We start from the raw sequence: 13443 nt of genomic DNA on the forward strand, positions 1-13443 counted from the left end.
AGTACAACTGAAAAGGACACGAAGCTACAACATGAAAGCAAAGACTTTCTCCTAAACATACAATGAGGATAAGCTATAAACAGCTCTTGGTTACTATCTGCTAAAATCTCAAGAAGATACAAATGAAGTCTAATATTTAAGTAAGGATTAAACTTATCTCTTTTTTCTTTTTTTCTTTTTTTGTTCCTCCAGGGTACAACTCAATAAAGTCTTGTTTTAGTTTATGATTACAATAAAAAAGTAACCTTTAAGAAGTACTGAATAAGCCGGGCGTTGGTGGCGCACGCCTTTAATCCCAGCACTCGGGAGGCAGAGCCAGGCGGATCTCTGTGAGTTCGAGGCCAGCCTGGGCTACCAAGTGAGCTCCAGGAAAGGCGCAAAGCTACACAGAGAAACCCTGTCTCGAAAAAAAAACAAAAACAAAAACAAAAACAAAACAAACAAAAAAAAAAAAAAAGAAGTACTGAATAAGTCAGATGTGGAAGAACATGCCTATAATACAGGAGACCAAAGGAGGAAGAGCAGGAGTTAAAGGCCAACTTTAGCTACATAGTTAGCCTGAAGCCAGCCTGGGCTACCTAAGATCCTGTTTCAAAAACAAAAACAACAATGAAACAAAACAAAAACCATGTTCTGTGAAGTCACGCTGTGTCAACTCTTGGCCTTAGTTCCTGGGCAAATGAAGTCCTATTCAGGAAGTCCTTTTCTCCACCACATCATGTAGGGTACAGCCTATGCTTGTTTCCAGTGGTTTCAGTTTTCCAGGACTTACGTTTACATCTTTGATCCATTTTGGTTAATTCTTTTGCAGAGCAATAGATATGTGCCTAATTTCATTCTTCTGCATGTAGACATCTAATTTTCCCACCCCATTATTGAAGATGCTTTCTTTTCTTCAGCATATATTTTTTTGGCTTCTTTATCATCTATTAAGTGGTTGAAGTTAAGTGTACTCGTGTTTGGGTCTTCTTCAATTCTGCTTCATTGCTCTACATGTCTGTTTCTGCACCAGCACCTTATTGTTTGTGTTATTATGGCTCTGTATATACCTTCATAAAACTAAAAAGCTTCTGCACAGCTAAAGAAACAATCAGTCAGGTGAAGAAGCCACCCACAGACTAGGAGAGAATCTTTGCCAGCTATATATCTGACAGAGATTAATTTTCAGAATATATAAAGAACTTAAAAATGAGTTTTAAAAAATGATCCTTGGTCCTGATACCTGAACAGAGTTCTCAAAAGAGGAGGGAAATGGCTAAGAAATATCTCAAAATATGTTCATCATCCCTAGCAATTAGGGAAATGCAAATCAAAACAACTTTGAGATTTTATCTTACCCCAGTCAAAATTGCAAAGATCAACAAAGCAACCAACAAAAAATATTGGACAGGTGTAGAGAAAAGGGAGCCCTCATTCACTGCTGATGGGATTACAAACTGATTTAGCCACTACGGGAATTAGTGTAGAGAATTCTCAAAAAGCTATAAATAAATCTACCATATTACTCAGCTATACCAATCTTGGCATATGCCCAAAGGACTTAACAACCTACTCTACAGATAGTTGCTCGCCCATGTTCATTCACAATGGCCAGGAAAGAAAAACAACCAAAATGTCCTTCAACTGACAAGCAGATCATGACAATGTGGTGCATACACACTATGGAATACTATTCAACTGCAAGGAAAATGAAATCATGAACTTTGCTGGTAAATGGATGGAAGTAGAAAAGACCACATTGAGGGAGGTAACCCAGACCAAGACAGACAAATGTTTCATGTTTTCTTTCATTAGAAGCTCCTAGCTCCAGATGTGCAGATGTGAATGCATATTCTGGACTAAGTGCAGAAACCAGGAGAGTAAACCAGGACCAGTGACAGGGCAGAGGGGGTGGGGAGCAACAGAGAGAATAGCAGGGTACAAGTGATCTGATCAGGGAAATGGGGAGGGGCTCCTTGAGGAGGGGTGGAAGTAAACACAGAAGAAGGCTGGAGGAGAGTCGAGGGGAATCGTAGGATACAGTGATCTGATCAGGGAAGGGGGAGGGGCTCCTTGAGGAGGGGTGGAAGTAAGCACAGCAGAAGGCTGGAGGAGAGTCAAGGGGAATGTAGGGTACAGTGATCTGATCAGGGAAGGGGGAGGAAGGGGGCTCTTCAGGGATGAGAAGGGAGGAAACACAGGAGGAGTGGAAGAGAGAAATAATAAGATGTCTGAAAAACTTACAAGAACTCATACTATTAACTATTTACCTTTAAAAAAACCCTTATAATACTTGCAATTCTGTGTATAATATACACATGCAGTTTAAATTACCTTTCTTCATGTAGGCTGACCATGCTCCCCGCAAGTGTCAAAGACCACCTAACAAAACCCCCAGTACCAGACATGAGAAGCCCTCGTTTGAGTTGTTGGTCAAGGCTGTTCATGAGATTCCCAAAACATTTTGCTATTGTCCCTGGTTGCCCCCCAGAGGTGGAAGGTAAATCCTTATTGCTGAAGACACCATGCACTTCAGAAACAGGGACAGAGGCCTGAGCTGGAACTGACCTGAATGTCTCCTCCCCGAGGTTCTGGAAACACTGTGCAAGAGCGGGCAGCAGGAAGATTTTAAGAGCCAGAGGATCACTGAATTTGCCGTAAGATTGTGTCAACTGGTACCACAAGAAGGTGCCATGCAAGCTTCCAAAAAAGGTAAGCAACCAACAATCCTACCAGCTATGGTGCCGAGGAATCACCGAAACTGGCATGGCACAGTAACCCTCGTGAGGTGGCGACAGTGGCACACACACACCTTCACAGTAACCAACAGCTCTCTAACAGGATTAAGACCTGCTCAACAAGAGGGAAACCAGGACCGGAACCGGAAACCCAGAAAACTACTCAGTGCTACTGAAGTCATAGATCTTGGAGGAGAACCTGTAACTACCACTTTACTAAAGCAGCACAATCCCTAACAATGATCTAAACATCTGCCCTTACACCCACAGCTAAGTGTAGTCCTCACTGCTCATCAAGGAAACTCTCATTGCAACAGGCAGAGACCACAGAAACCCACAACTAATTAAAATTTGGAGTGGAACCCAGTCCCAGTGGATACATCTACAAAATACTTCCACAGCTAAGGTTCAAGGAACACTGTGGAAGAGGGGGTGTAAGAGCCAGAGCATCAGACAAGCGTGAGACGGTCTGTCAGGAATGCAGAAGGCACACTCCTAAGGTCTTACCAACATGAGCACCTAGACATGAGCTCCAAAAGGACAACAAAAGACCTGTCCAAAGGACAGGGAAAGCCCAGGAGGCCCACACAAAAGCCACCGGCGACTAAGGAACGCTGGGAGTGGGACAAACGGCCTTTTACAGGGGAGAGCACACTGATTAACTACAGAATAAGAAGCTGTCAGCCCCGAACTATACACACAAGTAACAGTGAACAGACTGCTCAGGTTGTATTTAAGAATATATATGTATATGCAGATACATATATACATGTAACAACAATTAATTAAAAAAAAAGCCATGAATTTGAATAAGAACAAGGGGGAAAGGGTTTGGAGAAAAAAGGAGTAGGAGAAATGATATAATTATGTTATAATCTCAAAAATAAAGAAAAAGCATGTTAATAAAAGCAGATACTGCTTTAAGTTTGTTGAGATAAGGTATTATCTTCTAAGCAAGGGTAATAAATATAATTTTATAAAACTTCAGGAGTAGTTTGAAAGAATCACCAGTTTTTCTCGGAATTCACAAAAGCAGAAGAACACAGATGGGGGATCAGATGGGGGAGGCTGAGCCTGGCCCCGACTCCCAGGGCTCTGCCACTCTCAGGGTGCAGCTACAGGCCTGGGGAAATGCTTCCTCTGCTGCAAAAGATGGGAAATTGTGTTTTTGAACTGTTACAAAGTAATGGATTGTTCTTCAATCCAGAGGATCTAAAGCTAAAATAACCTATCCAGTACTAGCAAACAGAGAAATGGCCTTTTACTTTCACAAAAATTGAAGGGAGGAAAAGCAAAGCAACACACAACTCTCTCATTTCAAATCAGTAAGTAAAAGAATTAAGTTCTATGACAAGGCAAGGCAGGGACTGGGTAACTTGACAGCAGCCAGGAGAACAGGTGGCGAGCCAAGGGTCTGGAGGGATGACGGTCCCCAGCCCTGGGTTTGGACATGTGTGCACCTGCTAACGTGCCATGCAGACAAAGCTCTCAGCATGCCCTTGATCAAATGAGAGGGAGAGACGGTGGCTGGAAAATCCTCTGAGGTCCTATACATGCCTGTGCTGTCAGCTAGAGCCTTCCTCAGTTCAGCAAAGGCCGACAGAGTTAAGCAGAAACGCACCACAGACTTCCCAGAATCCATTTCAGCTCACCTTCATCTTCAGGAGCTATGCAGACAGTCTCCCTATGTCCTATGGTGTGCTCTCAGCACCATCTTGTGCTACAGTGACAATCACACATTGACTCATGGATTATCAACACCTGGAATGTAGGTGAGCACAATTACCCTGTTCAGTGAAATATTCTCAGATTTCATACAATTCGGCCACACAGTAGGTACTCAATCTTTTCCTAAATAAGCAACTGGTTCATAAGGTATTTTGAATGAATATGGAGGATGTAGTAAGAGCCTTTTAAAGCAAAGGGGGAAGTCACTTAATCAGTCAGCGCACCTCTGCTCAGCCTATCGCCTCCCTGTTCTCTAGCACCTGTCACATACTGTCCATCACTACATCACACTCAGTGGTGTCACAGTAGCCCTACTGCGTCATGTAGCCTTAGTGTCACGGTCCTACAGACACAAAATGCCCAATGAATATGTATGTTACCACACTGGGGAAGGGGACTAAAAATGTCTCTAAGACAAAGCCCCACGCTCTAAGGCCTCTGGACGTGAATCCACTGAGCCAGTGCCAGTAAAACTGAAAGTGCTTCCTGATCCTCAGGTTTCTTTCCTGTAGGAGGAGGCCGGAACAAAGACACTCTACCTTTCAGTACAAAATGCAGAAGGCTATTTTCTAGACTATTTTCTCCTTGTTTGATACACAGATCTGGAAACTAAAGCTAACAAATGAAGAAAACATCTGTGAAGTAGAAAACTAAGTACACATGCACTCCTGAGCTGTTTGTTGATTGGGTTTTTCATTTTGTTTTGTTTTGGTTTTTTTGAGACAAGGTTTCTCTTTGTAGCTGTGGCTGTCCTGGAACTTGCTATGTAGACCAGGCTGGCCTCTAACTCAGGGATCCACCTGCCTCTGCCTCTCAAGTGCTGGGATTAAGGGTGAGCACCACCACTGCCTCCTGGCATAAACTGTTACTTATGAATCTGTAATTATCTTATTTGAGCTCATTTACTAACAAGAGTCTGACTACCTACCTACCTATCTCTATCATCTATGTCTCTCTCTATCATCTTTCTATCTATCATCTATCTATCTATATCTATCTATCTATCCATCCATCCATCTATCCATTCATCCATCTATCTATTATTTGAGACAGAGTCTCTCTACAAAGACTTGGATGTCCTGGAACTCACTCTATAGATCAGGCAGGCCTTGAACTCACAGAGATCCATCTGCCCCTGCCTCCCAAGTACTGGGACTAAAGGCATATCCACCATGTTTGGCCTGAACCCGACTTTAGATGCAATACAGCTGGAAGTCCTCAGAAAGCCTTGTTAGTCTTGTTGGTCTGCCATTCAGGGCTGAGAAAGTCATGGCCCAGAGCAAACGTATAAAGCAGGATAGAATTCTTCTCACAGAATTACACACAGAGCACTGATCTTTATGAAATAATAGGTCACATGACAAAACCTGAAGCTGATGTATTCTTCGTGCTTTAAAGGACATCTCCCTCCTCCTACCCTCCTTTGGAAACAGGGTCATGACATAGAGCTCAGGCTGACCTAGAACTCCTGACGTTCTTCAGTGCTGAGATGAGGCGGAGCATGCTCTAAGTTACTCCACACTGTATGAAACAGTGGTTCTTAGCTGAGTACCACCCAAATTACAAGCAGCTTCTCAATCCACTCTGAGAACAGGTGCAGCCCTGGGTAGACCAGAGATTGCGTCACCTGCCAGGTACCATGCGTCCAGCAGACTGATCAAATGCTTATTCCTGGGAGTAGAAAGGGAGCTACTCTATAATTTACTGGGGTAACTGAGGCTATAGGGGTACATAGGTGTCTTAAAATCAAACTTGTGGGACACAACAAACCAAGGTAAGGGTGTAACTCTCTCACCAGGGCCCCAAATAAAGTCATGGACACCTAACATTATGATGGCATGGCCTCACAGCAACCTATCATCTGATACTTGGTGCATATGTCAAGGATCAACAAGCAGAGGACTCCTCAACTGCCCCTGGACTTTCAGGTTGGCTTGGTGCCTGCACTGGACAGTTCTATATCAACTTGACACAAGCTAGAGTCATCAGAGAGGAGGGAACCTCAATTGAGAAAATGCCTCAATCAGAAGCAGGCCTATAAAGCATTTACTTAATTACTGATTGATGGGGGAGGGCCCAGTCCATTGTGGGTGGTGCCATCCCTGGGCTGGTGGTCCTGGGTTCTATAAGAAAGCAGGCTGAGCAAGCCATGGGGAGCAAGCCAGTAAGCAGCACCCCTCCATGGCCTCTGCATCAGCTCTTGCCTCCCATTCCTGCCAAGTTTGAGTTCCTGTCCTGACTCCCTTTGATAACAAACTGTGATGCAGACATGTAAGCTGAATAAACCTTCTCCTCCCCAGCTTGCTTTGGTCATACTGTGTCATCACAGCAGCAATGACCCTGACTACGACAGTCCCACTGCTGAGGTTGGCTTACTCAACTGCCAGCCTGTTCATCTGCTCAACGGTCTGGACCTGAACCCATTGTATTCTGTTCTCAAACCCTGATTCAGCCTTGTACCTCACACCTGGAACAACTTCCCTCCCCAACCATGACTCTGGCAGCTTCCTCCTGGCATTGGTCTGGTTCATTACCTTATCAATACAGACTCTTTCTCAGCCCACTTCTGAAACTTCTTTAACTCTACCACAGCCTCTTTATTAGCTTGTACTCATTCTGTAAACCACATATACAGAAACATTTACTGTATGCTTTATGATACGAAAATACTAGTAATTAAGAGTAGAATAAAAGAACCTACATTCATCTAATCCAGGTCACCAGATTAGGCAGAACTATACGACAAAGTGCTGTCAATGAAATGGCCAAACCCTGTGTATTTGCTGCTATTTAAAAGATTCCGAAATCGTGGAAAGAAACAAACATGCTTACCTGTTTCTGGCACCGTGCATCAGGACACTAAGCCTCCAGAGTACTAGAATTATAGGTGCGGGCCACAATGCCCAGCCCTAAAATACAGTCTAGTTCCTCCACTTATTAAAGGCAAGCTCTTTACCTAGATATGGTGATGTCTGCCACAGTTAAATCCATGACTATGTGCCTACCTAGTGTGACACTGGAGATTTACATGAAGAGCTACCTACAGACTGGTCACTGGTCACAGACACCAACAACAACCTTATTCTTCACTTAGTTCACGATATCCAAAGTAACTGAGCTCAGTAAGCTCTCTACGGAAATATATCTCAAAACAGAGACCCAATCTACTCTTTACTAAGTGTACTCAACATGCAATACAGTCCTCAAAGCTTTGGGGTTGCTTTTGCTTGTTTTTTCAAGACAGTGTTTTTCTGTGTAGTTCTGACTGTCCTGGAACTCGATCTGTAGCATCAAACTCAAGAGATCCGTCTGCCTCTGCCTCCCAAGTGCTAGGATTAAGGGTGTGCACCATCACACCCAGCTGTGAAGCTTTTGTTTTTTTAATAACATTTCATAACGTTCAATAAATGTATGACCTATATTTCTCTCAATGGAAGCATTTGTTCTTACTTTTTAAACTACTTAAGAATTCTACTTTATTTAGAAACTTAAAACCATATCCTTTGTTGAATAACACTTTCAATGAACTGAAAATACTTCCAAATGTAGTCCACTGCCAGATGCGGTTAAAAAAAAAAAAATGCTTAAATGTATGTAAGTGACATCACCAAACACTAAAAGAACCTTCCTTAACCGACTTCCGTACAATAAGCTTCCAGACTCAGCCAATGCTGAGCATCCCTGTGTTGACAGCTTGCTGCCCAGTGTATTCCGACTGCTTCTCAGCATGCATTAGCATGCTGTGACACGTTCCTCTAAGGTTCAAAACCTACTTGAGCAGTTCTATTGCCTACTGTACCTAAATGATATACAACACAGTGAAAATATCTACAGAAGCTTTCATGAAAACCACACTAATGCTTTGGAAGACTTAAAAAAAGACAAGATGCCTTGGAACTCTGTTGTAATATTAGGAGTGGGTGAGATTAAAGACTCAAGGGAAAAGAGAGCAGAGGATGAAGACGCTATACTGCAGTTCTGAATGCTGAAGCACATCCATGCAGTACAAACCCAAGTCTGGACAAAATAAAAAGAAAGTACTGCTGCTATCAGCGAAGGAGGCCATGCACTCAACAGACCCCATGATATGCTCCAAGTACTCGGGGTCGTGTTACTGGTTCTTACTAGCCATCACTTTTTACTAACAACTGGCTGCAAACGTCCAGGAAAGCCACCTGCTGCATATGCACACATCCATTTGGGGAGGAGAAGGACTAGCCTAACTTTTACACAATGTTTTGTTTTTTTGTCTCCAAATGCTAGGACTTACACACCCCTCTAAGACTACATGACTTAAATAACATGTATGTTCACACAACATATCATACTGTGCACTATACAAACCAAATGACAATTTGTATATGGCATCAAGATGCTTTCAACAAGCAGCACACAGAACTCTACCTGAGTAGCTGACCAGAAATGGTCTGACACAACAAACCTTTTAAGTAAAATAAATGAAGACTTAATGTTATATACCGCTACCTTTCTACTATACCCACAGCAATAGTATAAGAATATGGCTAAGTATAGAAAAACAGGAAATACAAAAGTGAAGAACTTAATTTCTAAACTAGAAGCAGAATTCTGCATGTTTCTGATAAGATCTAGCACATATCCAACATTGAGAACACTCCCCCAAAAAAGTTTTTAACAAAATTCTATTCATCACCACACTGATCAAAATAGCTTTCTTCAAATGCCCTTCTATATTTCTAATATGAAAACTCAATATTTATAATCAGAGACGAAGGGTTACTGAACCATACAAAATCCAAGGTTTATGTGTGTTGTCCTGCAGCAGGTCAGAGTCACAGCGTGTCACTCAAAAGTACAGCACATAGGAAAGTAAGGCCTCCTGAAAAACAAAGCTTGTACTTGGATTTTTGGTGAACACGTTCTTACTTTTAACTGTAATACTGCAGGTTATGAGGTTGAATGCACTGTTAAATGACGGCAAGTGCTATAAAATTTATTAATTCAAAAAGAACATCTGGGCTGGCTGGGGGTGCAGCTGTCTGCCTAGCAGCACAAAACCCTAGGCTTAATCCCTAGCCTTGATACTGGATGTGGTGATGTGGGTGAGAAACTCCTCCATGGCTCGTGCATCGCAGGACTCACTCCCAGCTGCTGCTGCTGTTGGGGAAGTGGAGAGCCTTCTGCTGGAGGAAGTAGGCCACTGGGGGCAGGCTTAGAGGTGACAGCCTTACCCGACTTCCAGTTCACTCTTTTCTGCGTCCTTGGGAAGCTGAGATGTGATATCTCAACTTTTTCTGATCCTGCTGTTTGCTACCATACCTCACCGGCCATTATGGGTTCTCCATCTGGAACCACAACCCAAATAAACTTTTCCTTGTATAAACTGCCTTGGTCACGGCATTTTATCACAGTAACAAAAAATACTACATTAGGCACAGCAATACATCCTTGTAACTCTGAGCACTGAGGAGGCAGAGGAGGGAGAATCGGAGCTTCGATATCATTCTTGGCTACACGATGAGTCTGAGGCAGGCTGAGCTGCACAAGACTGTGGCTTTGTGTTTTAAAGAAAACTCAGTTTCCATAAAGGAATGAAAGCTGCAGAGCAAGGAATCACGTGGGCAAAGTACAGCAGGGCCCAGGCACACAGGCCCCAGCGTGCCGTGAGAGTGACTCTGAGGAACAGGGAGGGGCACAAGGGAGGAGCGCACCGGGGACCATGGCTGACATCTGGGGTGGCTTGGTAATGTCAAGGGCTCTTTATTGCCAGAGCACTTCCCACTTACTTGTTTTCTCAATGGTCTTAGCACATTTAACCATTCTATGTAATCTTAGTAGTGTTCTAAAGATACAGCAGGAGGAGGGTTTTTAGCTTCCTGCTGTACACAGCTCAGACGAGTGATGTAGGAACAAGAGTCAGGAAGCTCTTCGTGCAAAGCCATATGGCAAAAGTAGCCAACTCTACAGGTTAATTCCATAATTAGCGCTACAGAACCGGGAAGTCGAGTAGGAAACACATGTGTTTCTTCTGATACTAGATTTTACTAGATTTGAACCTGTCACAAAAATGAGATAAGATGTCTTTACACAACCGAGTGCTGAAAAAGACACAAACAAGAAGGCCTGATGCTGTAAGCCAAACATCTAAAATGTGAACTTACTAACCAGAGATTGTCAGCGTGATCTCCTGCGGAGAGCCCGAGGACGATGTGGCGGCAGGGCCAGCAGCCTGGGCAAGGACCTGGCTGAGACTTGAGTTGTTGATGGTCAGGGTGATCTCGTGGGGGCCAGTCGAAGTGGACACAAGGCCTTGTGAAGTCATCACTTGAGTGAGGTCCTGTGTCCCTGCTCATCATCACAAAGTAAATTAACACTGAGCTCTAAGGAAACACGTTTCTCCTGGTTTATATGAAAAGCATCTTAGTTAAAGGATTATTTTTAAAAGACAAACACTCAGAATGAATCATCAGTTACTTCTAATTACTTTATCTAAAAGGATAAAACTTGCCCTCGAATTCACAAGGCCCTGTGATTGAAAGAGGAGGTAAGTGAAATGATAATACAAAAAGCCAGTGTGAAAAAATAATTCCATGAACAATAAAATGGACATATGCTGAGTGAGCACCATCAACACTAAGAAAACTTAAGGGTTTTTATTTCTTTGGTGAGCTTTACAGAGAGATGAAAAGTGGCGTTACACTAACCTAACACCAAATGTGTTGCCATGAACAACAGAGTGAAATCCTAGCGTCGACAGTAAAGAGCAATGGGCTCTTACCGCTGCTGGTGGTGGTCAGCACAGAATCCTGCTCAGAGAGCGGGCCAATGGTGAGGTTGGCAGACGTCACTGTGGGCTGTAAGGACAGGCCTGAGATGGGCTGGATGACGACACTGGCGGGGACAGAGCTGTCCGACGCCTGCGCAGAGGCGTTCTGTGAGCCTGCGCCAGACTCCGCCGGGACAGGCTGAGCAAGCAGGCTGCCCTGCTGCAGGGTCTGCTGCAGGATGCCCGGGTCAATCTGTAAAGCAGCACAGACAGGCGGACGTGAAAAGGCCGTGCTTCCACGCGAGTCGGACAACGCGGAAGCACAGAACACAACGCAGTCACCACACCTGCAACGTGATGTTGTTGATGCTGGAGGGATCGAGTCCAGAAATCTGCACATTTGGGCCAACCAAATTAGCAGCCAGCTGTAACTGGATACCTTCCAGGGTGGCCAAACTCCCATCAGTCAGAGACACTGTCAAGTCCCCACCAGCTGGTTCGAGAATGAGAAACAAAAGGACTTAATACTGTAAATGCTTTAACTCTAAAAGAACTCACTTTTTCCATAGAGATCTTAGAATACAGAAGTTTTACATGTTATAGTCACATATCTAGTTAAATACTACAAACATTTATACACAGACATATCATCTGCTTTATAACAAAACAGTGCCTATGAAATAAATAATCTCCCCATGTCAGACTCCAGGAAACAGACTAAAAGAGACGACTGACTGGTCCACAAGTAAACACAAAGTAGCCACCGAGTGGCAGTCTGGCTTTTCGGCCTCAAGTGGAAAGACACAGAAGAGAAAGACCCTAGGATGTCCAACACCTGCAGGAATTGTAGCACTTACTTGTAAGTCACAAACAAATCCAACTGGTGTAAGTGTAATACTTTTAAGCCTTGTGTGACCAATGTCAACAGGATACCTCCACTGGGTTCAAGTGGTGAGTATCTGCAAATGACACGCCAACCAGGGGGGAAGTGTGTAGAGACTCACTGCAGCCAGAGCTTAGCAGAGCACCCCAGTGTTTATCGCAGACACCGTGGGAGGGAAGCAGCAGCTTCCCCACTGCCGAGGAAAGGCTCCGAGGGCTGTCTTCCTGGGGCAACAGAGGGACAAATGCTGGTCTCTTACCTGAAACAGAGGCGGGAAGGATAGCTTGACCCACGAGCCCTGGCTGCAGCACACTCTGCTCAAACTGCCCCGTCAGAACCGAGTTGTTCATGATGAACACATTGGGGTCAGGGGGAGAGGAGTTGAGGAGGTTCACAGACTGGAGACTTTCTGATGAGCTCCGGGTCACAGGCTTCCTGGCTTTCTTTGGGTCCGACTTGTAGTGGAACTGCATGTGAGTCTTCCTCCGGCCAGAAGTGCGGAAGCGCAGCTCACAGTGAGGACACTTGAAGGGCTTCGCTCCCGTGTGCAGGCGCATATGCACCTTCAGACTTCCTTTCGTGGAGAAGGCGTTGCTGCAGACATGACAGCTGAACAGCTTCTGGCCTGGAAGAAGATCAGCACAAGTCAGCGGGAACCAGTGACAACCAGAGCTCACAGAAACCCTCTACCAGGAAGCGTGGATACACTGCGCTGGCTTCCTGGACCAAAGTGCAGTTGGCTCTGGAGCAAGGATGCTGTGCCACCACAGGCAGCTGTAGAAATCCACCTCTTCACACACTGTCTACAACCTGGTTCGTGTTCCCACAACCCTGAGACGTCTAATCTGAAATCACCACATTCCATGGAGCCTTGACTCAAGTACTGATTTACTCTCACTACAAGACTTAGCCCTGGGCAACACTCCTGTCCTTTTAGTTTGTACAGAGGCGACTGAAGATCTCGGTGTCTATTTTCTCTCTGCCAGCCTGGAAGGGGAGATGTGCCAGCACAGACAGCACCACACGTGAAGAATGTGTATGGAGTACCATCCTGAGCCCGCGGGTCCTGTGTCTGCCCAGGGTTGTGTAGCCTATTGCTGCCCCTCTGGTTCTCACCATCACTGCATAGTAAGAGCCACCAATGCCACTGACAATGACTGCCCTAGAAGAGCTCCGGCTCAGAAGCCAGGAAGCAAGAGCCCCCTTCCACCAGCGATAATCAGGCAGACTCACAGAGTAAGTCTGAGACCCCATATTGTTGAGGGAGGGTGGGGGAGTCTCCAGAAGTCACCCTGTCATTCCAAAGTGGGGAAAACAGTTTGTCTTACCTATGCGGCCTAAGCTGAATTCCCACCCCACATAGACTGGAA

At 44.6% G+C, this 13443-nt stretch overlaps 1 protein-coding gene across 5 annotated transcripts in view; it reads right to left on the reverse strand.

Moving 5' to 3' along the window:
• Znf236 (zinc finger protein 236) overlaps positions 1-13443 on the reverse strand; it is a 98368-nt gene that overhangs the window by 17913 nt on the left and 67012 nt on the right. For all 5 annotated transcript variants that reach the window (XM_037197224.1, XM_028873887.2, XM_028873888.2 and 2 more), the window contains 4 exons: positions 12333-12698; positions 11538-11683; positions 11203-11443; positions 10590-10769 (listed from right to left, as the gene is read on the reverse strand). In XM_037197224.1, coding sequence (XP_037053119.1) covers positions 10590-10769; positions 11203-11443; positions 11538-11683; positions 12333-12698 — 933 coding nt within the window. The remainder of the gene's footprint in view (positions 1-10589; positions 10770-11202; positions 11444-11537; positions 11684-12332; positions 12699-13443) is intronic.

Source organism: Peromyscus leucopus, chromosome 19 (genome assembly GCF_004664715.2).
Source record: "Peromyscus leucopus breed LL Stock chromosome 19, UCI_PerLeu_2.1, whole genome shotgun sequence".
NCBI lineage: Eukaryota > Metazoa > Chordata > Mammalia > Rodentia > Cricetidae > Peromyscus > Peromyscus leucopus.